The 26,625-nt window shown below is 47.5% G+C and overlaps 1 protein-coding gene across 1 annotated transcript in view; it reads left to right on the forward strand.

Annotated features, from left to right (window-relative positions):
• Positions 1–26,625, forward strand: part of EPHB1 (EPH receptor B1) — a 446,863-nt gene that overhangs the window by 264,040 nt on the left and 156,198 nt on the right. The window contains exon 4 of the mRNA XM_021069481.1: positions 26,406–26,561. Coding sequence (XP_020925140.1) covers positions 26,406–26,561 — 156 coding nt within the window. The remainder of the gene's footprint in view (positions 1–26,405; positions 26,562–26,625) is intronic.

Raw genomic sequence — 26,625 nt, forward strand, 5'->3', positions numbered from 1 at the left:
AAATGAGGACTATAGCCTGGGAGTTAGTATTTCAGATAGCTCTGAGAAATCACTCCAAGAGGTGGGGCGCATGTTAGTGTATCTGTGATTTTGGTGAAAGGGGAGGTACATGCAATCAAGCACACATTTTGCAGAAAGTTGCTGCTAGTCTCATGAAGTTTATTGCTAGTCATGAGGAGCAGATATCACCATGAAGGATTTTAGTGTTTTTTAGATATGAGGAGGTGCAAGAATTGGACTCATAAATTCTCCTGAAAATATCCAAGTATTTGAAGGTCTGTCCTGTCAGTTTACCCCGAGCACAGATTGCCTCACTCCTGATTTCCACCCTGAACTCTTTCAGGGGGTGTTGAAGGTCAGGAGTTGCAGCAGCTCATGATTTTGTCCTTATAGAGGCAGATGGTGAGCACCAATATCCAGTGCACTCTTGCTACCCTCTATGGTAGGAAGGCTGCTGTCCTGCTTCCACCCCCATCATCTTCACAGTTCTTCTCCATCATTGTCATCAGCCTGAGTGTAAACAGTGGATAGGTCACTAGGAGGGGAGAGGTATCCTCTTCACCCTGTAAGGGGCTTGCCTGTTGAGGAGTACTGGGGCTTTCTCCTTGGCACCTTATAGCCAGTGTTACTTTCCTCCTATTTGAGGCATCTGGTAATGATGGATGGACAGTCACATTGGTGGTTGAACAGCATCCCAAGAGGTAGGCTCCTGATGTCCACTTAGAAAGAAGGTACAGTGGTGGGATAGTTATATGCATACTCAAGAAAAATGAACTTAGACCCTTACCTCACACCATACACAAATAGCAACTCAAAATGGATCATAGACCTAAATGGAAAAACCAGAACTATAAAACTTCTAGGAAAATATTTTGTGACCTTAAAAGATTTCTTTGATCTGATTCTGAAAGTACAATTTATAAGAGAGAAAAATCAATCAATTGGATTTCATCATGATTAAAACTTTTGCTCTTCAAAAGATACCACAAAGATAATTACCAATCATGCACAGGTTGGAAGAAAATATCTGTGTATTGTATATCTGTTAAAGGACTCATATTCAGAATATATAGAACTCTTAAAACTCAATAAGTCAAAAACTCAATTAAAAATGAGCAAAAGATTTGAATAGGCAGTTCAGAAAAGAATATATAAAAATGACTATTATGTACGTGAAAAGATGCTCAACATCATCAGTCAGAAGGGAAATTCAAATCAAAACCTCAGTAAGCTACCACTTCATACCCACTAGCATGTCTGTAATTTGAAATTTTAAATTTACAGAATGAACCCCTTGCACATAACTGGTGGGGTTGTAAATTACACAGCCTCTTTGGAAAATAGTTTGGCCATTCCTTAAGTTAAACATAAATTTACCATATGACCCAAAAATTCCATTCCTAATTTCTATCCAAGAGAATGGAAACATATGGAAACAATGACTTGGGTATACATGTTCATAGCAGCATTATTTATGAATCACCAAATAGTGGAAATTATGCAGATGCCTATTAACTGGTGAATAGATAGACAAATTGTGATAGATCCATACGATGGAACATTATTCATGAATATATAGGAATGAAGTATTCATATATGCTACAGTATGGATAAACTTCAAAAACATTATGCTGAGTGAAATAAGCCAGATGCAAGGAAAATATAGATTGAATTCATGATATAGCTAGAAAAAGCAATCTGTAGATAGAAATTAGATCTATTGCTGCCCAGGGTTGGGGGGGGGGTGGGAGCAGTTATTAACTGCATATGGGCATGAGGGAACTTTTGGGGGTGACCAAAGAGTTCTAAAATTAGATTGGGGTGATTGTTGCACAACTTTAGATGTTCACTAAAAATTACTGAACTGTCCACTTACAGTGAATTTTATGGTTTGTTAATAATACTTCAAACAGCTTTATGAGCTGTTTGAAAAAAAAAAATGAAGAAAGGCGAGCGGTAGACTCCAGAATGTCCAGAATGTACTTTGCAAAAAGGACCACCTCATCAGGGTAGAGAAGGGGAGAGTGGGTGCAGCCCCCAGGGAAGGTGCAGACCCCACCCGGTCCAGCCCACTGAGCTGAATCCTGAGGACCTTCTACTGCCCCCTGCAGGAGAGGCAGCCCTTGGCAACTCTGCAGCCCAACCCTGAGTCACTCAGCTTACCACCCCTTCTCTCAAAAGTGCCATCCCTTCCTCCAGCAGGGAGTATGAGTGCCTTCCTGCTCTCCGCATCTCCTCAACCTTCACAGCCCTTCCCCCTCCCAGTTCTGGTATCAGCCATCCCTCCCTCCTTCTCCATCATCCTGGGAGGAATTTCCTCTGACGGGCATGCTTGCTTTCCATTGTACCTCAATGGGGCAAGAGATGGCTGGGTGTAGACTTGTGAAATGATCCCAAACCGAAAGAAGGGAAAGATGTAGTAGAAGGAGCGAACTGGACTGAGGGAGCTGAAGGAGCAGCGTGTGGGATATGGGCAAACATAAAGACCTTTGGATGATGGGTGCACACAGGAGAGGCTGGACAGTCCAGGAGGCCCATCTCGGGGCTATAACCTGGAACTGGAGGTAGGATGCTCTAGGACAGCTAAGGCTTTTTGGGGTTGACTTTGCCAGGTGGGGAGCCATAGGCATAAGCTTAAAAACCAACCACCCAACCACTAAAGGGTTACCCTTTATGACATCTTAGAAAGGTAGGACTTCCGTTGTGGCTCAGCAGTTCACTAACTCAACTAGCATTCATGAGGATGCAGGTATTACCCCTGGCCTTGCTCAGTCAGTTAAGGATCCAGTGTTGCTTTGAGCTGTGGTGTAGGCCGCAGATGCAGCTCTGATCTAGCATTGCTGTGGCTGTGGTGTAGACTGGCAGCTGCAGCTCTGATTCAGCCCCTAGCCTGGGAACTTCCATATGCTGCAAATACAGCCCTAAAAAGAGCAAAAAAAGAAAGACAAAAAGGAAAAAAAAAAAAGAAAGAAAAGAAAAAAGAAAATTGATGTCTCTCTTGTGCTTGGGCAGTGATGGCCTAGAAGGCTGCAATGAGTTGATGATTGAGCTCTTCCCCTGCAGAATGATGATAACGTGCTTATGGGCTCATGCTTCCATCCAGATGGGACCCAGGCCTCCCCATCTGGTTGGGACCTGTGCTTCCATCCAGTCGGGAACCATTCCTCCAACCAAATGGGACCCATGCCTCCATCAAGTGAAATTCATGCTCCCCTATCCGACGGGGACCCAAACTTCCACCCAAAGTCCCATGTGTCTCTCCAAAGGGCAGCCAAGCCTCTAATTAATTGGTGCCATGTGAGACTTCTGCCTGCTGCTGCTGCCACATATTCCATGACCCCATTAGAGCAAGGCCTCTGAAAGACTCTGCCCACAAACCCCATGAAAGAGAAGGCCTCAATCAGCTTCCCTCCTCCTGGAGACCAGCCATTCATTTAGATAGTGGTGGTGGAGAGCTGGGTGGGGAGGCCCTTGGCAGAGCAGTCTTGAGCTCCCTCAGGGCTGTTCATCTTCCCTTTCCTTTCAGTTTGATTGTTATTCCAAAGGCCTCGTTATGGAAATTACAAAATAATGGTTCTGCAATTTGTGCATGTGTGGCTGTGTGTATGCTAATTGCCATCACTGTGTACCCTCTCTCAGAGGCTGTGCAGTGGCATCCGACACAAGTCACTTTCACTGCATCTTTGCCTCTCTCTCCTGTCAACCATCACCCCAGCTATCTTCTTCAAGCTTGGGGGACAACAGGAGCACCTGAGTAGAAATGGCCACCCCCCGCTCACCTACATATGTCCAAAGGGGTCCAGGGCACAAAATAGGTTGAGAGATGCCCCCTGATTTCTGTATCTGTGAGGCATGCACACTGTTTTAACAGAGATCCTCTTTATTGGGGGTGGCTTTAGGGAGCTGGTGGAAGTTGATCACTGAGGCAGCCCTGGCTACTGCTTTGCACTGTCCTTGAAGGGTGGGGAGTTACTTGCAAGGGTGGGAAAGGGAGGGGTGATAGAGAGGAAGCTCATGACAGATGAGGTGTTAACTGCGAATCCTGGTCCTGGTGTGGGGTCGTGAATGGGATGAGATCTTGGGCTCAGAGGAGGGCTTCACAGTAGAGTAGCCCTCAGCCAGACTTCAGAAGGGGGGATCTGGGGCCAAGGAAGAAAGCATAGAGGGCAGGGGGCAAGATGAGCCGAAACCACTTGCCCCAAACTCCTGTTGCTTGTACTTACAGGGTTAATTGGATTCTAAAGGAAATTGTTTCTGGGAAAACTCAAACTTTCTTTGCAAGAAAACGTAAATTGCTTCAATCAAATTAGCCCTGGGGCCACTTGGACTGGGGCAGAGGCAGAGCCTTCAGAGGTTAAGCCATGTTTAGACAGTCTGGGAAAGGGGAGGGGGCAGCAAGTGTGAGAACTCAGGGAGGTGGGTGCCAGCAGGACAACTTGGCCACTTAAGAATTTTAGGGCCAGTGAAAACCAGTGGTAGGTCATGGTCTGAAGCTGCAAACCTCACCTTTCCTCAGCTTGGATCAGGTGCAGCAGAAGCACAGACCTGGGTTGAATTTTGATTCTGTCATTTACAGCTCCTGGCTGGAGCTATGTAACCTCACTGCAGCTTGGTTTCCACATCTATTAAAAGGGGGAATGATAGCCCCTACTTCATGGGCTGGGGGGACAACTGAACATGACAAGGCAGCTGAGTCCTGAGTGCGATACCCAGAGTGAGTCCTTGCCCACTATGGCCACTGGCTGTTATTATTGTTCACAGTTGCTATAGTGTTCTGAGGATTAAATGACACAATCAGATGATTTCTGTACAGTATCTAGGATAGTGCCTGGTACATAACGACTGTGTATTTGGTGGTGACTTTGCCTTACATCCAATCTCTTCCACTTCAGTCGGGCATCTTCTACTCCAAATCTCCATCCTCTCTCCCATGAGAAAAGTGAGGGGAAGAATCAGGAGGAGTAGAGGAGAGGGAGGAGTGCCCAGGGATCCACCCCACTCCCTCCACCATCATCAGAAAAGCACATGAAGCCTTTGAGGAATTGCGTATTCCTAGTACCTTTGAACACGCTCCTCACAAGTTCTCAGAGTGTGTGGCATAAAAGGAGGGCTTTGGGAAGAGTGATTTCAACCTATTTTAGAAGAAAGCTGTGTATGGGCAAGAGAAGGGAGTTGATATAGAAGTACCCCAGGTATTTCAAGTAGAATCAGATTTGATATAGGAATATAGGTGCTTACAATACCCTTGAAAGAGATGGGAGACAGAAGTCGGGCAGCCCATTGAGTGCTCTTGGGTTGGCCACTAACATCTAGGAAGTCGGTACCTGGAAGATGACGTTGGCAAACGTCACAGCTGCCCCTAGCGCAGAGGCAAGTGCATGGAAAACACCTGGAGGTTACCAGAAAACTTCACCTCTGTCAAAATCCATAGGCTGCTCCCCATCGCTGCCCAAGAGCTGTATCCTAGCTGCTTCCTCCCACCCAAATCCCATATCTGGTAGGAGGGCCTCTCATTGGTGGGCTCTAATCTGGACCCCACAGGACAGCATTCTGGGAAATGTAGTTCCCCTGCTTCCAGCCCCTGTGAGCCTGAGGGGAGCAGGGAAGGTTGGAGGTGGAGTGGGGACTGATTGTCCATCAGACCATCCATCAAGTTGGGGATCTGACGATCTGACCCCTTTAAGAGTTAAAAGGCAGTGGTCACATGTTCCCTCATGGAACAACAGGTTACGGATCCAGTGTTGTCATTGCGGTGGCTCAGGTCACTACTGTAGCAGGGGTTTGATCCCTGGCCCAGCAACTTCCACATGCCAGCTGACCCAGCCAATAAAAGAAAAAAAAAGGCAGGACCAACATCAGGGAGATGGGGGCCAGGGGCTCAGAAGGCACCTACAATTTGCTGTGGGCAGAGAGCTCAGAGCTGCACAGCTTCTGGGGGAGGGAAGGGGAGGAGAGGTGAGGCCTGAGGGCCTCCCCTCCAGGCAGATGGAGCAGCAGCAGGACTGGGGAGATCTGAGCAGGAGGCCCAGTCGGGGAGGTGCTGCCTGCTAAATGCAAGCTCTCCCCAGCATGGGCTACTGTAGCCGAGGCAGGACTCAGAGTTACAGGAAAACGTACACCACCCCCTGAGGACCCCTAAGACTGGCTCAGGGCCAAGAGAAGAGCTTGGAGAAAGCCAGGGATTTCCATAGGAGGAGGGCTGCAGGATCACCATGAATAGACAGGAGAGCCTAAGAGCCAATAGGGATAGAAGGACAGTCTTATTCAGCTAGTATCTGAAGCTGCCGTCTGGGCTGTGCAGGTCTTTGGATACAGAAAGATGACCTGCATATAGCCTGTGCCCTCGGAAATGCACTGTTTAGTGAGAGAGACCAAATGATGGTTGTGATGGTGGTGGCAGTGAGGAGGAAGATGGTGATGAGCTAACTCTTTTGATTGCTTAGAACACAAACCATTCTACATGGATCATCACATTTACTGGCTAACAGTACAAGTAGGTACCATTATTGTTATGCACTATCATTATATACTATTATTATTCTAGCAGGTAGGAACTATTATTCTTTTTAATTTACAAATGGGGAGCCCGGGCCTTAGAGAGGTAGTGACTTGGCTGTGGTCACACAGCTGGTAGGAGATGGGGCTGGGATCCCTCCCTGGGATCCCTGGAGCCCCTGACTTCATATCCTGCACTATAACACAAGACAGACAGGACGCGCATGCACAGATGATGCTAAGGAGGCCTTGTGGGAGGAGATGTTCATGTCAGCTAGGAAATGAGGGGCCCTGTCATGGATAGGGTGGCATGTGAGCTAAGCTGGAGGGAACGGGAATGTTTCAGGTACAGGGATGGGTGAGAATAACCTGCAGAAAGTGGGGTTCGTGTTAGCAATGCCTTGGAAGGTAGAAAGTCATGTAGCAGGAAAAAGTAAAAAAAATAGTCTGAGTTCTTTAAAGTTTGTCTTGCCTATACCCACGTTTTTGTCCATTCAGCACGAGTATGTGAGTGCTGTTTAGGTGGCGACAGGCCAAGATACACAGAGTATTGGGAGCAGCTCGGTGAAAGAGGAGGGCAGGTGAACCATCACACCTGGGATGGGCACACAGAAGTCTAAACAAGGGCAGAGGATATGGTGCTTTCAGGAGGAGGAGGCCCTGAGCAGCTCTGACACAGGGATGGGGGCTCCTCCAGCAGCCCCCATCCCTAGAAGAGTAAGCAGGGCCACTGATCTTGGGGGGCTGTGGAAAAGCCACCACCAGGCACAGGACATTATTGCCAAGTTAGAGGTGCCCTCGGAGGTTTTAGACTGGAAAGTGGCATCAATTCGGATGCCTGGTACTGGAAGCTTTCTCTGGCAGGTGTACAGGGGAGGCAAGCAGCAGCCTGGGAGAATCAGGGAGCTCATGACAAGACAAGGGCCTGAACCACGGTAGCGACAGAAATTGGGAGATTTGACAATAGCTCGGAATGTAGAGATGACAGGATGTGGTGACAAGTGACGTGGGCAAAGGGAAGGGGGGTTAGGGAGGTACCAGACGATGGGACATCTGCTTGTGGGCAATCCACAGGATGAGTCCCAGAGACAGGGGTTGCAAATACAGAAGAGAGGAAGAAACCAAGGTTCTGATCCCGGTAGAACGAGGGCTGAAAGTGAGTGCGGGATGGGAGTGGGGTTCATTTTCATCACAAGGAGCATCTTCTCCGGAGCTTGGGGAAGGGCACAGCTGGTGATGAGGCTTCCCCATGCTGTTCTCCTATTTCTTTAATTGGAGCTTATAATTGTATGTAGCAGGCACGTTAGCGCTACATGGGTCAGTTTAATTAAAGACGGTGCATTGAAAAATAATAATGATGATAAAGGCCAAGTGTGTCCATCACGTCTGTCCTCCTGGCTCCTTCCCTTGCTTCCTAGGAAGACCGGAGCAGTCCTTGCAGCCCTGGTCTCCAGGGTCCCCAGTCCCATCCTGGGGCCCCCTCACCTCTGAGGAGCAGGTGATGATGGCAATTCAATGAACACCCACATAGGGTCGTATTTGTGGCAGCAGAACTGTGAAATAGCGAGTCTAGGTGATGAGTAAAATCTGTGCTGGATGGTCCTCTCTCTCCCTTTTCAGGAATAGATATTCTTTCTTCTTCTCTCTCTCTCTCTCTCTCTGTTTTTGTTTTTGTTTTTTTGTTTGTTTGTTTGTTTGTTTGTTTTTTGGGCTCAGAGATACGCCAAGAAAATGGAAGGAGAGAGAGGGAAAGGGAGAGTGCAAAATGCCTTTAATTTGAATAGCTTTTTCCCATGTGAAAAAGCGACAGTTCATTGCAAAATATTTATCTTCATTACGGTTGGTATCATTATTGATGGAGAAGCCCTGCAGACTAATGGGAAAATCTCTCGAGGAGGCCTGAATCCAGATGAGCTGAGTCTCCACCTCGCCTTCGACATGCTGGGTGAGCACGGCCTTTAATTTCTGGTTGCCCCTAGCTGACCCACGGGTACAGCCGGGAGCAACCGTGCTTGGGGTTGGATTTCGCTGCATAGAAATGGGAGAAGTCCTCCAGATCAGGGTTTGCATGAGTTCCTTGTGGCTGAGGCTGCTGCTTGCTTGCTTTCATATCATGTGGGACCCCGGCTTAATAATCGGTGGGTCACTGAATCCATTTTAACCATTGCATTCACCAAAGGGGTCAGTGCAGTCCGGAGAGGAGACTCACTCATCAGCTACAGAGCTGGCCTGAGATTCCTCCCTTTCCTCCCCAGAGACCTCTTTGTCCCTGTCACTTTCTGCTGAGAGATGCTGTAAAACATGAATGAGAACGTGCCCTCCGAGCTGTTTTTTGCTATTCAGAATACAAAGAGCTTACGAAAATCAAAGGCATTTACCGTGATGAATGTTCCAAAGGCTCAGGTTAGCAGCTGTGGGAAGCTGTAATTCACATGAAATCAAGCCTCGCTAATCAACAGCAAAGATGAGGAGCTGTTTTTATCCCCTATGTCCCCATTTCACAGATGAGGCCACTGAGGCCCAGAGAAGCGACAGTGGGTTTTGCCCATGATCTCACAGGCAGCAAGAGTTTAGGAACAGGTTCTGGAACCTCGGGGTTCAGGGTCAACACTTGGTGAATTTTGCTGGCCCTTTCCCTCCTCCTGTGGCATCCTGGGCCCCATGTTGAATGTGCAGCCATGAGCAGTGGGGCCAGGGCTCAGTTGTGTTTTCAAGTGGCTGGCCGGGTTGATGAACCCAAGGAGGTGCTGAGAACAGCCCTGACTTTGAGGAATTCCTCGAGGGAAGTGGAATGCGTCTTCCCAAGCTTATTACCTGCTCTCAGAACTTTACAGCCCCACCTCATAAATTGGTACAGTGTGACGTTTGGCCGTTCGCTAGGAAGAAACGTCAGGGTGATTTAGAGTTCCTGCATGCGGGTTTCCGGTTTGTGTCAGTGCACAGAAAGCTTCTGGAGGATGGAGACCTTCATGAGTTGTTTTCTTCTTTCACGCTCAGGCACCTTTAGGCCCAGGTTTATTGCTCCAAGGTTGTAAAGATGCTGAGGAGGAGGGGAGCTTGGGCTGCACCTGCCTCGGATGGCATCTGCTGGTTGGGACCAAGATCGCATCAGGAGTATCTGATGGGGGACTGAGCTCACCTGGTCCTATGCGCATGGTCCAGGGCTTCCCAGCACATCCTCCCCCCCACCCCCGCAACAGCAGAAATGCAGAAACTGCAGAAACAGAAACGAGGCATCTGGGCCCCCGCCCTCCTGCCTCCTTCTCCCTGGGGCCACTGGCCTCCCCTGTCACAAGTCCATCTCAGCACTTTACTGACACCTCCTTCTGACTCACGCCACTTCCCCTTCCCCAGGGAGTGCTGTGGGTTCGAAATGACAGTCTTTAATCATTTCTTAAGTGACCAGCCCAGAAATCATTCCTTAGTGCCATACACACAAATTAAATCATAAATCCACACTGGGCCCTGCCTGGGAAGGATGGGAGGGGAGACTGATTTGGAGCAGAGAGGAGGCCTCCATAGGAGACAGGAATCAGCCTGCGCCTGGAGGAAAGGCCAGGGCCTGGGAGAGAAGGGAGGCACTTCCTGCTGTCTGAGCAGGGACTGCTATAATGCCATGCCACAGATCCAGGACCTTAAACCACAGACATGTGTTACTCCCAGTTCTGGAGGCTGGGAAGTCCAAGATCAAGGTGCCGGCAGATTCAGGATCTGGTGAGCACCTGCTTTCTGGCTTGTGGGCCTTTTTCCCGCTAAGTCCTCACTTGCCCTGTCTTTGTTGCTGGCAGAGAGACAGAGACAGAGAGAGACAGAGACATGAAGGGGGCCTCACTCTCATGACCTAGTTCAATCCCCATTACCTTCCAAAGGCCCGACCTCCAAGTTCTCATTGCATCGGGGGTTAGGTCTTCAGCATATGAATTTGACAGGGAAGGGCGTGGGGACATTCAGTCCACTGCACCTACTAATTCTCCTTCCTCAGAAGGGCCCTTTTGCCCTTTTGTTTTTCTGTTCTGGACAAGAGAAGGCCCTGAGAATGCAGACAGGTGGGTTCTGGGCATTAGAAAGGTGCTTGTCTCAGGATTAGCAAGTCTGGGCAGCCCCGTTCAGGGCTGAGACACCCATACCCCACTAGCCAGAGTCAGCCAGGTCCAAGAGGTTCTTTGATTAGCTCTGTTAGGTTGGAAGGAGGCGGGACAAGAAGGCAGTGAGGAACAGGCAGGCATTTATCAAGAGAGACTAAGTATTGGAGGATGAGGGTGGGGTGTCCCGAAACATAGCTATTATTCCTACTTATTTCAAGACTCAGGGCAACCTTCTCTCCCCGCCCAAGACAAATCCCAGCCTATCTGGAACAACTGATCTCTCTCCCCATGAAGACAAAGTCTTCTCATTCATTAGGTTGGTGATGGGCCTGCAACAAGGACACTAGCAAGCTACTAAACATCCTTGACTCTTTCCCCACCATCATACCTGTGCACATGCCATTGCCTTTGCCTGAATGCCTTCCTTAATTTTATCAACCTAGTAAACTCCTATTCATGCATCAAAACCCAGATTGGCTTTCATCTTCTCCAAAGCCCTCCTGTCTCTTCCAGCTAACATTGAGAGGGGATTGCCTCTTATCTCCCCACTTCTATATATGCTTCTCTTTTTCCATTAATCATGCTATTTTATAACCACTCTTAGCATTTTGTTCTTTCATTAGGCTACCGTTCCTTGAGAATGGGGACTCTAGCTTACTCTGCTCTGTATCTTCAGCAGCCGGGTCAGGGCCTGGATCTGAGGAGTGATGTTTCTCAAACTGTGTAGTCAAGTGATTGGAGCCCCAAAGTGAAAGAACTGCTGCCTGTCTTTCCTTTGCCTCCAATATGCCCTGTTTATGTAAGTCACTCAGCTTCTGAGTTGAGAATTGGAGTTTCTTTCTTCTGCAAACTGGGAGGAATAAAACCAGGGCTTTCACTATTTCAGAAGCCTACAAAGAAGATGAATTTGAGAGTGGGTTGGTGGGGAATGTGTTGAAGCCCTTTAGCTCCTTGAAAAAACTCCATTAGAAAGTCAAGGTGTTGGTATTGCAATGATTATCTGATTCCCAAATGGTGAGAGCACTTCCAGAAATGTGCTTTGCTTGATGAACCAATACATTTTCAGCCCCCACTGATGAATTTGGGAATCGAATATCTGTCATCTTGAAATAATTGACACATCTTGGTGAAGCGCTTACATTCCTCTGATGACATTCGAGAATCTTATTGAGAGCAAGGAGAAAGACGTGTTACATGGAGCAATATTGTTTTATGGCCCTTTATCTTGGTTATTAACAAATGAGTGTTACGTCTTGAAATGGTAAAGGGGGAATTCAGTAATGAAGTTTCATAGGATTATAATGATTATTAGCCTGATGATGGTGAAATCCAGCCTTCAATGCATGCAGTTTCCTTGGCACTCACTGTTCTGTGCCCCTGATGCTGGTGGACAGCAGGCCAGCTGCTTCTGTACTTCTATTCCATCCTGAAGTTATCCAGGAGTGGGCATAAGGGTGAAAGTCTCCTTTGGTGTCTTTGAACTGGGTTGTAGTAAACAATAATTCTAGGTGCCTTATATGTCCTGTCCATAGCAAACCACTTATGTTCTAGGAAGTTGGCGCCCACTAGAGGTAGGAGTAGGTAGTGCCAGTGAATGCTCACCACGCCCTTCCCCCTAACCTGCTGCTGAGCTGCCTGCTCATCCTCTGGAAAATCAGCCAGTCCCTTCATTAACGCTCCCTTCATTTCCCTCTGCCCACCCGATGCCACGGGGAGGGTGAATTTGCCTTTCAGTGTCGGTGTCTGCACAATGCCCAACAAACCACATGCCTACGTCACCTTTTTTGCATCTGGTCAGGAATCCAGGCAGGCAGGGACTCAGAGGGCTCAGAGCCAGCATTCGACATAGACTGACGTAGACCTTAGCTGGGTTTTTCCACCTCCCTCTAGAGGCAGGGAAAGTAGGGCAAGATGCCTTCAGTGAGAAGAAAAGCAATACATCTTGTCCCTTTCCCAAGCATCTCATCTGAACTCATGGGCACTTGAACATGTCATTTTCAAGCCTCTGAGCTCATGCTTGCAGATACAGAATGCTGCCACCCCCACGAATAAGTTACCTTGGTGGATAATTGGGAAGGGCATCAACTTTGAAGCCAGGCATCCCTGGTTTGAATTCTGCCCCACCACAGACTAGCTGTGAAATATCAGGCAAGTTGTTTTACCTCTCTGAGCCTCAATGTCATTGCCAGTGAAATGGGAGTGATTCTTATTCTTCCAAAGTTTCATTGAAGGAAATGGTATGTTTGGATTACATTTGTCTATGAGAAAGAAAACAGGTAAGGTAATTTGGTTTTTCAGATACAGAGATTTGTTTCCCATCATGTAGAATAGATCCAGGCTGGTAGGGTACTCCATGGCCTGGTATTAGAGACCCAGGTGTATTCAAACGTGTTGCTCTGATGTCCTTAGTAGTACCTCTTAGCCCCGGATGGCTGCGTGAGTTTCAACCATCATGTCTACTCTGCAGCCAGCAAGAATGAAGAATGAGGGAAGAAGAGCTAGCTTTCTATCTTGACAGTCACTGCCCAGATGCCACATATGCTTCTTTTTATTATAGCAATTCAAGCCAAGGCCCATGCATTATTAACCCTTGATGGGAATGTTCCCTGTGATGGGACAAATGTTGCCTTGAAAAAATATAAAATATTAGCAAGGTGATGACACATTATAATTTTATACTAGAATTATATTAATAGTGACTTTTCAGGAGTTCCTCTCGTGGCTCTGTGGAAATGAATCTGATTAGCATGCATGAAGACACAAGTTTGTGTCCTCAACCCACTCGCTCAGTGGGTTGAGGATCCACTGTGGTGTAGGTTGCAGACATGGCTTGGATCCTGAATTTGTAGGCTGGCAGCCACAGCTCCCATTCGACCTCTAGTGTGGAAACCTCCATATGCCACAGGCGCGGCCCTGAAAAAAAATATTAATAGTGACTTTTAACTGAGTAGTTATTACATGCTAGGTACTATACCAAACATTTTATATTCATGGTCTCATTCAATGACCAAAACAACTGTATGAAATAGGGACCAGTGCTCTTCCATTTTTACAGATGAGGAAACTGAGCCTCAAAAAGATGATAGAGCTTGGCTCCTGTAACTGAGAAGCTGGTACTTTTTCTCCATGAGGTCACATTTGTATAGTTTGTATTTAACATGATACGCACTAGTTTTTGTTGATGGCAAGAACATTTGCTTGATTTGAAAGCATTCCAATCAATGAGCTGTCATGTCTCTGGAGTCAGGCAGCTCATGTTCAGTTCCTGGCCTCACCACTGGCTGTGGGGCCTGGGACAAGCTGCTGACCCTGTTAAAGCCTCAGTTTCCTGATGTGCAAAATGGGACTAATAATAGCATATGTCTTAAGAGACTCACACTTATGAGTATGAAATGAGGTCATGCTGAACAACTGCATACCTGGCCTTAAATAAATGCTATTAAAATACTGATTACTGGTATTGTTAATAGTATTACTATTAACACTGATGTAACTTTGTAGCCAATTTCAGCCAGTGGAGTTCAGCTTGAGGACCCACAGACCTTGCCTTAGAAGGGTACCGGGGATGGGAGGAGAGCGCCCAGTATCACTCCTGGACTGTGCTCTGCAGGACAGGCTGGTATCTCATAATAGGCCTTTTGTCCCAAAGGCTGGCAGGCAGAGGGTGGGCAAGTAAGAGCAGGCCCCTTCCTCTGCAGCAGAGGGGCCAGGTACTGGCCTCCTGTCCAGCTGGGCTCCTGTGGTCCTTGGGGAAGGAAACCAGTCTGCTGTCCCAAATGGCTCAGTGGGGCCTGCCCCCACTCTCCCCTCTCCTCCTTCCTGGTCCTCCCTGCTGCTCCTTCCCTGGGCCCTCCCACTTTCTTGTGATGCTGTCAGAGGACCAGCTCTCTTGGCTTCCCCTGGCTGTGCCCTGAGATCTAAGTGTACCCTTAGACTCAGTGCTCAGTGTACCCTTCACACATCTGATCATGGCTGCAGGCTTCCCCCTTCGTCGTGTTTCACTGACAAACCTGAAGGCAGTTGGTGATGCTAATGTACTTGCTGGAACTGCAAACAGGGAGGATGCAGGGCACTCTGGCAGTGACCTCTCAGCCCCTGGGAATAAATGGACACTTGAAGAGAACACAACTCTTCACCCTTTTTCTGCCCCTCCCGCTGGGGGAGCCCTCTTCCAACTGTTCTGATTTATAACAGCCACTGGGCCACACCCTGGCCTCCAGAGGTCCAGTGCCTTGGCTGGCATCCTCCTTATTCCAGAATCCGTGGGCCCCATTTCCCTGGTCAGAGGCTACTTCAGATTTGGTGAGGTTCCTGAGCAAAGGTCAGGGGTCAACACCTATTCTGCCGAATCTCTCTGCCTTCAGCCTTTTGGATAAATGTCATGTTCGCTCCTGCTTGGAGAATCTTCTGGGACCGAAATAACCTTATTATTACAATGTTAATTATTACTCACAGCCACTTCCCTTTTTCAGAGGTGACTCGTGGACTTGCCATGTGGTATACCCACTGTCACTGCAATTTAAGAGCTGAGACCGGGCCCAGCGCACCCTCCTGGCCAGAGTGTGACAGAGCCAGTCAGGCCTGACTGACCTGCTCTGGGACCTTGGACAGGTCCAGTTCTTGGACATTCTACAGGAGGCCTAGGACATACTCTTGGTGCCACCAGACCAGGCCAGGGAAGCCTCGGGGGGCTGGGGGGTGGATTCCTGTCCTTCCATCAAGACAGGCCTGGTAATCCAGCTTGAGAATTTCAGCCTCGGTGCTTTTGCTCTGTCATTATGGAAAAATGAAAATCATTTATTTAGCTCACTTGTCCCACTTGAGTGATGTGTAGCAGTGTGATAGATTTCTGGTGTTTATGACTTTGTGACCTGGGGAGAAGCTGGAAATTCTACTGGGCCCATTTCCACTCCTGGGTTTCTATAAAGGTCACAGCAAAATTATTTTATCAAGTACACCAGAGAAGAGGAAAATCTTAATCTTATATTATACATATGCAGCACTTGACCTTCTCTTGAGATGCGGCACCTCTTAGCTACACTTACTTAAACATAATGCAGCTCTTCCCCGGATGCACACAGAGAGAATAATTAGGTGCCCTAGCATCCCAGCTGGAGAGGAGGCTGTGCTGTGGGGCTGACCTCAAAGATGAAAAGGAGAAGGAGTTGAAACAGGCAGGGGCAGGGATGGGGATGAGCACTGCCCCACCCCCACCCCAGGGCTGCAGCTGTCTCGTCCTGATGAGGCAGGCGTAGTGGACTCTATGGCTTGTTCTGGTTCCCCCGCAGACCATGCCCCTCTGGCCCAGTTATCCGTTGCCTTCTCTGGGCCTTAGTTTCCCCATCAATGATCTGGGAGGTGCCAACTTTGATCTGTGGGTAGCAGCTTCCTGGGGCGTTGTGTTAAGGATTCTGAGCGCTGGTCTGGGCTGAGTGGCAATGAGTGCTGTGATTGATTTGCTATGTCTGCCATGGGCGGCGTGGGAGGTGGTGAGCATTGCTATACTGGCTAACCCTGTTCTAGGGTATTTCTAGAGTCTTTTTCCACTCTGACTACAAGTGATTTGTGGACTCGAAAAAGCCCTGGAGTGAGGAAGCTTGGAAAAGGGGAAACAGTAACAACCTGGCCTAAGATAAGAATACTATTTGCCTTGTCAGGTTTTGGAGAGGAAATGAGATTTGTGTCATGCATCTGAACATGGTTGTTTTTGGTTTTTTCACATTGGCTCTGTGAAAAGCAGAGAAAGCAGAGGACATGAGTGCTTTTTCTGGGCGTGGAGACTCGCCAGACCTGGCTATCTGTGTGCCTGCAGGTGGCCAGCCCCTGCCCCGGCCATGGGAAAGGGCCAGGAGCCCTGGGTGGCTTCTCATCATTGTTCAGCCTTGAGAAACACAGCAAGAAGTCACCTTCATTTATCTCAAAGACTTGGTTATAAATTCTTTTTTAAGGGAATCCATCAAGGTCTTTATCAGGGGAGTACTTAAAAATAAGGTTTTTTTTTTTTTTTTTCTCAAAGGGTAAACACTTCAGTTCGAAAATATGGGAAGCAGGCTGACTGCGAGCATATGTCCCCCTTGCCTGCTGCCCAGAGCTACCAGATTGATGGTGTTTTTAGAACACTGGCAGCCAGGCTCTGACGTGGGTGGAGTTGGGGCCTGGGGAGGGGACAGCTGGGGATTCCCTGCCCTCCCCTTCCCCTGGCAGAGCAGTAGAAGCCTATGCCTGGCAGCCCTGCTGGCCCAATGGGCTAGATCAGGATAGAGGACCTTGGGGCCCTTTGGAGCAGCCGAAGTGATCTGCCTCTCACTTCCTCTTTGTTGAGTCCCAGGGTCCCTGAGAAGCATCTCTCTGGTGAAGAGGGAAATGGGAAGCCTGTCCTGCTGCTGGTGGGATACTTCTCTCGAGGACAGACCTTCCCCCACTCCCGACCCAGCATGGGCTCACCCACCTCCTTCACCAACTGGCCGTGACGTGGGCTCTTCAAAAGGCCTTGCTCTGGCCCTGGAGCCCCACATATACAAACTTTATCCCCACTGGTCACTTGCTACTCTGGTTTGCAGGCTCTTCTAGGCACCCCCTCCCCTTCTGATTCCCTGCATGTTGGCCCTCACTCCTCAGCAATAGCCCTCTTCCTTCCCAATATAAAGAAAATGATTGTCTTATACCTAACTCAGAGCACTTCCCAAATGCTTGTTGGATGAATGAGACATGCACAGAAAAGGGAAAGGGTTCTGTTGGGCTAAAGCTTAGGAAGTGGCTTCATGGGGCTCCCAGAAACCGCTGGTGGTCCAGGTGGCCTGTTGGGAAGGCGCTCAGGTAGCACTGCTCCTTCTGGGTCCAGTGACATCGAGTAGATGGAGGCTGGATCCCTGACTAGAGGCCCCTTCCCACCCCATTGTAAAGTCTTAAAGGATTCCCGGAGTCTGAAGGATCCTTCTGGGTATGTGGGCTCCTCCAGCCCTGTTAGGAGACAGACTTGGAGAGCAGACCCAGCCAATTCCAGGAGGAGCTCCCACCGTACCTCCCCCGCTCCTCCCTTTTCTAATGTCACTCTCAATGCCCTCAAAGATATAGGGACAGTGAACCCACTGCCAGGGTATAGGGTTTAGAAGAGAACTCAAGGAAGAGGAAAATGCCTGGCCCTCATGGATGAAGTATGGGGGGTAGGCTTTCTGGCATCAGTACAAACCAGACAACCAGTCACCTGCCCAGAGCCTGGCACCCCTAAGGGGTTCCCCATATCCTGTGGAGTGAATGAGTGATCCCCAATCAACGGCCAGATCATCCTCTTCTAAAGGACTCTTGACTCTGCTCCTATCCCCTCCTGATGTTTATCCCTCTTTCTGGGCTCTGCGTCACCCCCAACCCTCTCCTCTCCTCCAGTTTATTCTCTTCCCAGCAGCCAGTATGATCTTTCAGAAATAAGAATCTGATTTTTCCCCCCAAATGTTACATCCATCAGTGACTTCCAGGTATATATTGAATGACCAGTTTAAATACTTTACAATGAATGATGGGTGCAAATCTGCAGCCTGGCTCCTTGCAGAAAACATCCAGTTGCTAATTATTGAGGAGATGCTACTTCCAGAAAGTCTGCATATATTACACTGATCTTCACAAGACTATGAGAAGGAAGTTACCCTAGCACCCCTTTTTCTAGAAGAAGGTGCCGAGGTTGGGGGTTGAGTAACTCAGCATAAGATCACACAATCATGAGGTGGCAAATTTCACAGACCTCGAGGCCATGATGGCCTTTATGTTTCCACTCTCCCAGCTGGTCTAGAGCAGCAGTTCTCAAATCAGAGCTGCCTGAGAATCTCCTGGAGGGCTTGTTAACACTCGGATCACTGCCCTTACCCAGAATTTCTGGTTCAGTGGGTTTGGAGTGGGTCTGAGACTTTGCATTTCTGCAGTTTCACAGGGTGATGCGGCTGCTGCTGGTCTGGAGGCCACAGTTTGAGAATCACTGTCCTAGGTCATTAGAAAATCCCTGGGTCTGCTCTGTGCTCTCCAACCACAATGACCTTGGACCACACTTGCAGGATGCAGCCTTGAACTTCCTGCTGAGGGGTTCCGAGGCCCAGCCCAGCCTCTCTCCCTGAATCTGGCCTAGGCTGTGCTGTGCCCGGCTGTTGCCTAGGGATAAGCTGTAATCAGTGACAAGGACCTAAGTGTCTGCCCCTCCCCCGTGGGACACCGCCCTTTTGTCTGTCATCCTTCCATCCTGACCAGCGATCTCCCCATTTCACCACAGCAAAACGCCCCTGACCCTGACCCCACATCTTTAACGACTTTCACGCTGATTGATGTCTTCTGGGCTTCCTGCTGCTGCTGCAGCGTGAGCAGCCTAATAGCACTGGAAGTTAGTCTCATCTGTGTCATGGTGCCTGCAGCATTCATCAATTTCAGCAAGTGTCACCAAGAGTGATATGAGTGTATGACACAGCTAAGTGTTCCCTCTGCACAGCCATTACAGCTGGCACCAGGCCCCGTGGAGGAAGGGACTGGAGACCCACCTGGCCTCATGTGTGCAGGTCATCATAGACGTTAATGCCCCGGCTCATCTCCTGCCGTGGCCCCATGGATGCTGCGTGTTCCTGGAAGCCTCTATAACTCCCCACAGGTCCCCCAGGCCATCGTGGGTCCTGCTTTCCCTCTCTGAGGTTTAGGGCACTCTTTTCCACTTGCCTCACCCTCCCCTTTCTGCATCAACTTTTACCAGTCTGTCCTTCAAGGCCTGTACATGTTCCCCCATCTCCCGGTAGCCTTCCCAGCTCCCCTTTACTCTTCCCTTCCTCCAAAGACCTCTGGAGCAGGGCGTCTCCACCTCTGATGTAAGCAGCCCACTCTGACCTGCCCTGCTCATCTCAGCACCTCAGGGTTGGAGGTGGCATCCATGCTTTTATGTCCTCCTCTAAATTTAAAAATGTAGTGCTTGAGATTTTCTTTGATTTCTGGAGTCCTGTATACACGATGCAAAACATTGGGAAGTTATAGAAAAGCACAAAATCATCATCGGTAATGCCACCACTGCTTGGTTTTTATTTTGGTGCTTATGGTTTATTTCAGTGCATATATACACACACACACACATATGCACACACACACACACACACACATATATATATATATATAATGTGTATATGTATATATGTGCATATGTGTGTGTGTATGTATGTGTATAATGATGTTCATACTCTATATAGTTTCAAATCTATTGTAAAATTTTTTCCAAAAAAATGTTGTTACATGACATAATTTTAATGACTGTGTAGTAGTACATTATATGAATGTTCCATAATTTATTTAATGAATAACCTATTATTTGACTTTTAAGTTTTTTTTTCTTCTTTCCTTTTTTCCTTCCTTCCTTTCTTTCTCTGCCTTATAAATAACAATGGTGTCAACATCCATTAACATAGATCTTTTTCCACATGGCCTTGCTTTTTCTTTAGCATGAGTCTTTAGAGGTAGAATTGTTGAAACAAAGCTTTGGACATCTTGAAGGTCTTAATACAGAAAAGCTTTAAGACTCCACACTTTGTGTGAGAGTGCTTGTCACCTCTTACCCTGCAATATGAACATCATATTATCATTGTTGTTATTTTTTCAAATCACAGCTTTTATCTTTGGGTCTCGCTAAGCAGGCCTTCTGTGAACTTTCAGTTCAACCAGCCACGAAATGCATATGTCTACACGTAAGGCGTGTGCGGTACCAGGCAGAGGAAAGTGCTAAGGTGGCCAGACCTAGCACCAGCCTTCAGAGAACTTTCAAACTAGTGCAATACCAGGATGGACGCACGCATGCGAACCTGGAAATTACTTCTCCACTGTCAGGTTTCTCAACATACTTCCCTGAGTGTGAGGGGAGCTGGAAGTTTCACAAGGCCCCGGGTTCCACTGGGATGTCATGGGGTTGTTCAGGGAGACCTGTTCCTGGGAAAAGCAGAGAATGCTGATGAGCATAGGGAGGGAAGCCCAGCATGTCTCTTTCCCGGGAGCTTCGAGCCTGTAGTTCCCGAGTCAAGAAACCCTGGTGTCGGCCCCCATAATGTGAATTTGAGGGAGACACTGGGCCACGGGCCTGACTGTAAATACCTGGCTCAGTGAGAGGCCACAGACCTATGGGCAGAGCTGTTGGAAAGCCAGGCAGGAAGCTCTTATTCCCACCCCGCCCCGCCCTGCCCACCACGCCTATCCCTGGCATCTCAGCAGCTGCCCAGAGCCCTCAGCTCCTTTGCCTGTCGTCCAGAGCAGAAGCATTGTGTGGAGATGAAGGGGAGGTTGAGAGGCAGTGAGCTCAGGACTGTGAACCTCTTTCTTCCCAGCCAAGAGCACGCACCTCACCCCTCTGGCTGTCACCCCATGAGGTAGGCACACCTCCCGAGCCAGCTGCTGAGCTGCACCTGCCTTGAGAAAGCGGCACCAGGTTCTTAAGCAAGGAATGAATATTCATTGGCATGAACCTTTGCAAACTCATTTGGGGGAAAAAAATTAGATCAGGAGAAGTAATCAGATTATTAAAAAGAAAAAGCAAGGATAGAAGGCGGTGGTGGAGAGAAGCAGCGCATTTAAAATGCAAGGAGAGATTTCCTTCCTGCAGGGAAGCTGTGACCCCCTGGACCATGCACCAGGAATAGTTAAGCTCTCCCACATTCCTGCTGCATAAAAATGTTGTTTTGTGAGCCCTCAGTGGAAGGGGGAGGGGCAGAGGTAATGTACACACCCTCCACGTACAAAAATTATAAAATAATGTTATGAGGTTTCCATTTTATCTCCCTTGGATATCAAGAAAAATTGTGAGAGCTAAAGAGGCTCTGGTGAGTGCTGAGTGACAGGTTAAAGGGCTCCAATAAAGATTAGATGGTCCACTATCTCCTGAGGAAATTGCATAAAAGTGGTTATTCCCTCTTGCTTCTATTAATTTCCTCTTCCTGGCTGCTTGGAAATGCTTCATAACCTGATGCTGCAGATGGGGACGAGAGGCGCTTTCCATTATCTCAATCACTGCACTGTTTATGAGACACTTAATCTGTTTCTTTATAAAGTAATAGTACTGTAGGTGATGGATTTAGTGTCACTGGAAGGCTGCGTGCGGGGATGGGAGGGGTGGGGGTTCTCGAGAGCATTGTAAGCACTAGGTAATTTGTTACATCTCTGAGGCTCTGAGAAGTTGGGTGGGCGTTTCAAGGTGACCTTCTGGGTATCAGCTAGAGGTCACGTGTACCAGTCCCTTGTCACTTGAAGGGGGAGAGAAATGCTACGTGTTTTGCTTAGGAAATGGAAAATACACACACACTTAGGGACCTGGTACCTGTGTCTTGTCTCTACCTATCTGCCAAAGTCAGGGGCAGGGAAAGTGGTATGTGTGTGTGGGGGGGGGGTTGCCACCCGAAAGTTCCACGTATCACCTGTCTGAACTGTGATCCCCTGCATGGAGGGAAGTAAACCCCCTTTTCTTAAGGAAACAAAGCAATCTGGGCTTCGCTGGTGTCAGAAATGTGCAACCCTCCAAGTCACAGGTGTCCCGCAGACAAAGGTCTAATGGGAGCACATGGCAAAGTGCCTACAGCTCCTTCTTTCCCACCCATCTCTGGGAATAGTCATGGAACCGTCCAGCTGAGATGGGGCTGGGCACTCTGCCCTAATTTCCCTTCCCACCTCTCCTGTTCTTCTACCTCTTCCCTTCCAGCTTTGTCTTTGCCTCTCCTGACTCTCACTTCCTAGTGGCCACAGAAAATGTTTCTTCTGCTCCTTGTCTCCTAATGAAGGATCCTCCAAATGATGCACGTCCCACCTTACCTGTTCCCCCACCCTGCCCCAACCCTGGGTACACATGCATATAACACAGATGATGCCTTATGGGAATCAGCCAGCATTCCATTGTCTGCCTCCCTCCTTCCCAAAGTCTGTACCCCCCACCCCTTGTGCTTTGCTCCATTCTTCTAGCAAGGCGCCAAAGCTCACCTAGATCTTCTACAAACATTTGCTGAATGGAGGGTCATGACTATAGTGATAATGCAGACCATGATTTTAAATCAAGAGATAGTCTCTGAGTTTTTTAATGATATTAAAGCAAATAACTGTGTCATTCACCTCTAAATTGCTTGAAAGTATGGCTATGTGCTTGTTCAGGCGATCACAGTATTTAATTATTATTTTGTGAGCCTTCAGGCAGGTGTGAGGTCTCCAAGCTGCCAGAGCCCCTGCCATTCTCCACTGTTATTTCCAACTGCTTTATATACTCAGGTGACTTCTCTGGGCTGAGGCTCTTGCTTTTGCGTCCCTTGGTCTAAATATTCTTTGTTAGAACCTACCCAGAAGCTCCATGTATCACCTCTAATTACAGCTGCTTTTCCTCTGGGGGTGGCACAATTTTCTTATTTAGTTTTCTCTGCTAAATTTCTAATAAAATAACAATATTATTAACTTCTCTTTCTTATTAGTGGTGTCTGATACAAGATGAGTTAAAAAGGCTTTGTGGCCTAGCCTGGCACTTTAAACCATTATTTAAAGCATTAGTTCTATGAGAAAATATAGCCCAAGTGTGCTTACAATCCGACACTTCAATAAATGAACCTAGGAATATTGCTTCTTTATAAATTAAGGAATGCCTCGACATAGATTTTAATAAATATTAACTTATGAAATCTGAATATTAATGACATTCATCCATTATGTAATTATTGGTAAGATATGTTTTACAGATATAATGATTCGTCCATTATGTAAAACAGAAATAATCTGTGCAGGAAAACATTCTTCCATTTGGTTCCAAAATGTATTTACCCACTTTGGGACTCTAGACTTATATTCTAACCCTGAATTTAAAAAGTTTCTGCACACAAAAAAAGCTTATTTTTCAAAAGGGACTGGGTAAGTGGCGGTAGAGAGGAATTAACATCATTTAACACTCACTGAGCTTGGGTATATTTTCATATTTGAACTTAGTACATTTTTATGACGTCTGGGAGTTGTCCTGAGAAGTGTTGAATTTCTTTTTTATGGATCCTTTAGGCACATGAGTAAGTTGAAGCTTAAAGTAATTTGTCCATGGACACCCAGCTAGGCACCAGCTGAGCCAGGAGTCAGACCCAGGACTCTTTGATCACTGCTCAGTGCTCAGCACCCTGGGGAGGATGGAGTCTACCCCCTCCCAGGATCTTTCAGACCAGTCTTTCTCTGAGCTTCTCTGTCTTTGAATGCAGCTTGGCCCTGCCCTCCTTCATCCCCTCCCTTTGTGGCTGTCAGAGTCTAGAGATACCCAGTTCTGTCTTCCTCCATCAGAAAGCTCCGAAGGAGGCACTTTCTAAATCTCTCTACTACTTGGGGCTATCAGGAGGGTTGTTTATGCTGTTAACTTATTAAATGTAAAGCAAGGAGGCTTTTAGGTGCTGGAAAGAAAGTGAAAACACCTTGTTTCTCTTGGGCTGGTACATTAAGAAAATTACACGTGGCAGGGCTCCAGTGAATGTATGAGAATCACTACATTCCCTTCCCCCACCTTCCAGGGAAAGAGCTGCTGCTGGGTTTGGGCAACACAGGCTTAGGACTTCTCTGTGATCTCCAGCTCTAGAACGGACTGGAGCCCGGCATGGCTGGGTGACTTACAAAGAAAAGGGCCAGGTGCTTCTCACAGGCGATAAAGAAGAGCTATGGAAAGAAAGAGAGAGAGGAGGAAAGGAATGGAGGGAGAGACTTTACTGAGTGGGCTTGGAAAGACCGATCGGCAAGCCAAAGTCTAGGACACTTTCTTTGGGTGTGGCATTCAGGGTTTTCCTTTTGGTGTTTTATTTGTTGAGCCTTTAATAAATTTTTCTTCCTACTGAGAAGTTTCTTTTGAATGTGTTGAAATGGGTGGCAAATGGCCCGTTTTTACATAGGTTGCAACAGAAATCTTTAGGAAGCTGATTGTGGGATCTAGATAACATTTACCCTAGTGTTTTCCATGCTGCTTGAATCCCAGGATGCCCTACAAAATAGGTCTTCTTAGTGAACAACCCCGGCATCCTAATCCCATTTTTGGAAGTTCTGAAAAATTCTGTAATTTAAAAAATGAGATTAACTTTTTAAATCACATTTCCAAAATATCTGACCACAGAACCCTTTTGTAAGCAACAGGTGCTAACAATCTGAAGGACTGGGACCCCACGGAGCACTCTTGAGGTATGCCATTCCAGAACATTCCACTTCCAAAACTGGCTCCTATTCAAGACAAGCTACTGCCCCAGGACACTTCCAGAGTGACTGAAACCCTGTCTTTCATTTCAAGTGATCCTTTGCTGAGTGAGAAAACTTACCCAGCAGAGGAAACCGTTCTTCCTTCTTGTCTTGGTAGAAAAGATGTGGGTATTTTTCATATAGTTTATATGCATAGTGTCGCTATTATTTCTCCCATTGTGTGATCCCAGGCAACTCTTTAACCTCTCCGTGTCCCAATTTACTCATTATCAAAGTGGAGCTAAGAACAGCTACCCCATAGATTCACTCATGTAAAGCACTTAACAAGAATCCTAACAGATGGTGGCTACTGCTACTATTAAAGAGTGTTCTGCACATTCCAGGAGGGAACAGTGTGTCTAGGAAGATGAGCTTTGTATAAGTAGAAACCTTTATAGTGGTACTTCTCTACACTGTACTGCAATTGTATGACTACGTTGGATTAAGAGCTCCTCGAGTGTAGGCTGTGTTCTCAAAATTCTCTGGATCAGGTGCTCAGCAGGATCACAGCAAATGTTTGTTGAATGAATTAGTGAAGTATATAAGGAAGCCAAGTGAGCTGACCATGCAGTAAGTTTTACCTGGTTTCAAAGGCGGATGAGCCAGAGCAGGTTTCTCAGGGACCAGAAGAGTCAGGAGCTGAGATAGTGAGGAAGGGCCTCAGGGAAACAGGCCAGGCAGGGACATTTTTTTTCAGAAGTATCAGCAAGATGGAGACCAGACGTCTGGAGTCAAGATTCTCTGTAGACAAGGCAAGGTAAAAGTTTGAGGGATGGCCTAGAAGGGGCATAGCTCTTCTCGGGCTGACCCCATGGAAAAATGAGAATAAATGCCTCATCTCTCAGGGCAGCTCTAGTGGGCATAGGAGTGTTCCAGGTATTTCCAGCCTTCTCCATTGTCATGTGTATGATAAATAGCACCAAGTGCGTGACACATTCCCTGGTGCACTGCTTGCAAATGCCCCCCACCCCACCGAAGCATTTCAAAATGCAATTAAGGGAGAATGATGTTGTTAAGCCAGTAACCTTGAAATCATTTTAATTTCTTCTTGAAGAATAACTCATGAATTTCAGCCCCTTACTATCATTCATAACAAGTGTTAACATAGTTCACAGTGTCCTTCATGTGTTTTTTGCAAAATGGCATTTAAGAACTATGGGTCCAGTTGATTGTCAACCAGAACCTCTTTGCGTCTGGACTGGGTGAAATTCCTTCAGTGACTGGCTCAGAGTGAGGCCCTGGCTGTTAACCAGGTGGAAGAGGGAGGGAATAACCACTTATAGGGCACTCATGTCTCAGACACTGAGCTACACATTAGGTTCATTTTCTCAATTAAATCTCTTGAGGTACCTGAAAGGGAAGAATCATTATTCATATTTTTAAAGGAAGAGAGGCCATTGGTACCTGGAAGGTACATTTCACTAAGGATGTTTGAAGACTTGGTAGTGTTAAGTACAGGTTTTCTTAATCTGAAATGCTCACTTTGTGCAAGGGGTTATCTCAGTGTCCTTTTTAAGGGGTAGAATGTTTCATTTGCCAGTTCCAAGGAAGGGCCTCTGAATGTTCCTCCTTCATGAATTCTAAGATGATCTTTTTGTGTTCCAGCCTGCCCTGCAGGGATGTTCAAGGCCAGCCAAGAAGCTGAGGGCTGTTCCCACTGCCCCTCCAACAGCCGATCCCCTTCGGAGGCATCTCCCATCTGCACCTGCCGGACTGGCTATTACCGAGCGGATTTTGACCCCCCGGACGTGGCATGCACTAGTAAGTTGTTGTAGGGGCTCTGGGTTGGGGAGTTTGATTTCCTGACAGTGCAAGTGGTAGGCCT

Source organism: Sus scrofa, chromosome 13 (genome assembly GCF_000003025.6).
Source record: "Sus scrofa isolate TJ Tabasco breed Duroc chromosome 13, Sscrofa11.1, whole genome shotgun sequence".
NCBI lineage: Eukaryota > Metazoa > Chordata > Mammalia > Artiodactyla > Suidae > Sus > Sus scrofa.